This window comes from Limulus polyphemus, unplaced genomic scaffold (assembly GCF_000517525.1).
Source record: "Limulus polyphemus unplaced genomic scaffold, Limulus_polyphemus-2.1.2 Scaffold3187, whole genome shotgun sequence".
Classification (NCBI taxonomy): domain Eukaryota; kingdom Metazoa; phylum Arthropoda; class Merostomata; order Xiphosura; family Limulidae; genus Limulus; species Limulus polyphemus.
This window is the reverse complement of record NW_013668797.1, coordinates 92,890-95,607: the sequence shown is the minus strand read 5'-3', so window position 1 is coordinate 95,607 and position 2,718 is coordinate 92,890. Positions and strand designations below refer to the sequence as shown.

At 30.6% G+C, this 2,718-nt stretch overlaps 1 protein-coding gene across 1 annotated transcript in view; it reads right to left on the bottom strand.

The window, feature by feature from the left end:
- LOC106468844 (heterogeneous nuclear ribonucleoprotein M-like) overlaps positions 1-2,433 on the bottom strand; it is a 15,283-nt gene extending 12,850 nt beyond the window's left edge. The window contains exon 1 of the mRNA XM_022397203.1: positions 2,242-2,433. Coding sequence (XP_022252911.1) covers positions 2,242-2,306 — 65 coding nt within the window. The 5' untranslated portion in view covers positions 2,307-2,433. The remainder of the gene's footprint in view (positions 1-2,241) is intronic.
- Positions 2,434-2,718: the final 285 nt, after the last annotated feature.

The following is a 2,718-nucleotide window of genomic DNA, read 5'->3' as shown; positions in this document are numbered from 1 at the left end:
TGTCAACCAGTAAATGTTGTACTTTTGGTTCTCTAGAATCCAGGTGTAGCTTGTTTCCACTGAATTATATATATCATTCATCACTCAGAGACAAGAACCTTTATCACATTTAACCTAAGAACAGTTAATTTACTTTTATTAGTCTTGTGAACATTTATAGGCAGAAACCCAAGGAATGTTATTATTAACCATACTCTTGCAGGTCTTGTATATATAATGAACAACTTAACCCTAGATTCCTGTACATGAAGATGTCTATCATATTACATGAAGCGTGGTTCAAAAATGTCTTTAAAAAACTCAAGAAAATTAGTCTTGACAACAAATGATTACTTGAATGTAACTGATCATTAATTTTGATAAGTCAGTTATCAAATTCCTTAGCTGCCAAGTTCTGACACCCACCCTTGAGGAAAACAAATATAAACAAAAATGCACCTTTAATTTTTCAGGAAATTATCAGTCCCACTTTTAAACTCTTGTAAGTGACAGCTGATACCAGTATGTTGTATATAATTAAATAGATTTTGTGATAATCTATGATGTTAAGTCTTTTCTCTTTTCGGTTCCTTTTCATAACTTCATTTGTCAAGGTTATGCAAGTTTGTTTCTGACAAAGCTCTCTGTTGCTGTCCCTAATCTTAAACTGCCACAAGGAATGAAAACAGGCAACAGCACCCACCAGCAACTACTGAACTATTCTTAACAATGAATAGTAAGATTAACCATCACACTGTAACAACCCCATAGCTACAGAAACAAGCACGTTAAGTGCAGAGTTTGTATCTCACATCTCCAACTACTAGGCCGTTAGAAGTTCAGTTGTGTCATTTGTTAAATTCTGTTTAACTTTTAAAGTTCTAACAAGTAATCTTTTTCTTAAAAATCCTAGGGTTAAATTTGTTCATTCTTACTGTTGGATGAAAACTCTGTTACAATAGTAGCCATTTAAACATATATATACAAAATATATGAAAATTAATGTTCAAATATAATCTTTAGGTGCTACCAAAAATTATTCTTATCAATTAAAATAACATTTTTAGTATTTTTTATAACTTAATTATAAGTACTGTTTTTTCCTTCTGAATGTTGATTCATTTTTAACACATTTCACATTCATTAGATAGTGATACTGTTGCTTCATATAACGGAGATAGCGATATTTTTTATACAAGAAACTTTTCATTTGATCAATCAAGATTTTCTTATCTCTTCTACAATAGGCCTGGGTCTATCTGAATTGTGAAATTTGAAGCGTTAAACTGTCTTTTAAGGAATCTTTAAAAACAGCAATTTTGTTAAATACGTAGACATACGCTGATGGCATTTTTTCAACATTGTATTTATTACATTCATTTACTGTATGAGGCTCCTCCCTACACATGTGCATTAGAGGACAGTCATCCTGATTCTCTGACACCTGGAAACAGGAAGGTCCTTTTAACTGTAAAATGGTCACAATGTTATTATTCTTGTTTTCAAGTGCCCTTCATACAACATGCATGTTGGCTATTGGTTATTTATAAGTAATATACACAAAAAAGTGAGACAACTCCAGCCCTTCACTACTGAAATAACCTGTTTTATTCTGATAAAAAAATCTTTATAATTTTACTTTTAAGAGTTAAATGAAAATGTAGCTTCATTACTGTTTGGATACAAATTCTTATTATCACATCCATATATATAGTCAATAGTGACGTTACTTTTTCTGTGTACACCCTTTCTTTTATTTACTGGCAAGGTGACTGTTAGTGTTAGTCTCAGCTAGTTTTCTTTTATCTTCTGTGTTTTGTGTGGCACCTTATCAAAAGCTTTTCAAAAATCGGACTACTCCAAATCCATACACTTCCCATCACCTAGTTGACATGTTATATCTTCAAAAAAGGGTTAACACTAATAATACATTAATAGTAATAACAGGTTACTAAGTTTACATTATAATAAACCGTTTAAAAATACAATATGGTAGAATTAACGATGTTTCGATCCAAAAGAAGTAGGCATTATAACATATTCCTGCTAGGAGGCTGTTTATTATTAATATTAATCTTCATTGATAGTTATACATTCGCTAAGATTTAGTTTATATCATAGATAGGCTTAGTAATAGTACAGCAAAGCATTGGATTACTTAGGCTTAACTAACACGTTAAGCCTATTTGGTAGTTTGATTTACTTTTATTTTGAATCTGTTACTAGCGAGTGTTACAATTTTCTTTGAGAAAACTATACTACCTATCATCTCGTTGATTTTTCATTTCAGCACTTGGTGAACCGTTCGTCTCATGTTCTTCATCCATTTTTATTTATTTTGAATTATGATAAACTAGAAATAGAATGAAAAAGGACGTTTTATTCCTTGGTTAAAGTAAAATACAAGATAACACTAACAGTAAACTAATATCAAAACAGTATTGGGAGTGGATTTTTAACTTACCACGGAGTCCTCTCATGGAATATGACATTTGAACATATTTAAAGGAGGAAAAATAATTTGTGCAAATTCACAAAATACAAGAACAACACATAAGCACAATAATGCACAAAATACAAAACAATTTATAAAAAAATAACAAATCCGAATAGTTTGATTCCATCACTTGAAAATGACAAACTTAGCCTATCGAAATTAGTCAGGTGTTTTATGTTTTATTGCTTCTTTAATCTCTTGAGCATTATTATGCTGAAGCTTATAAATGTGAATCGAAAACT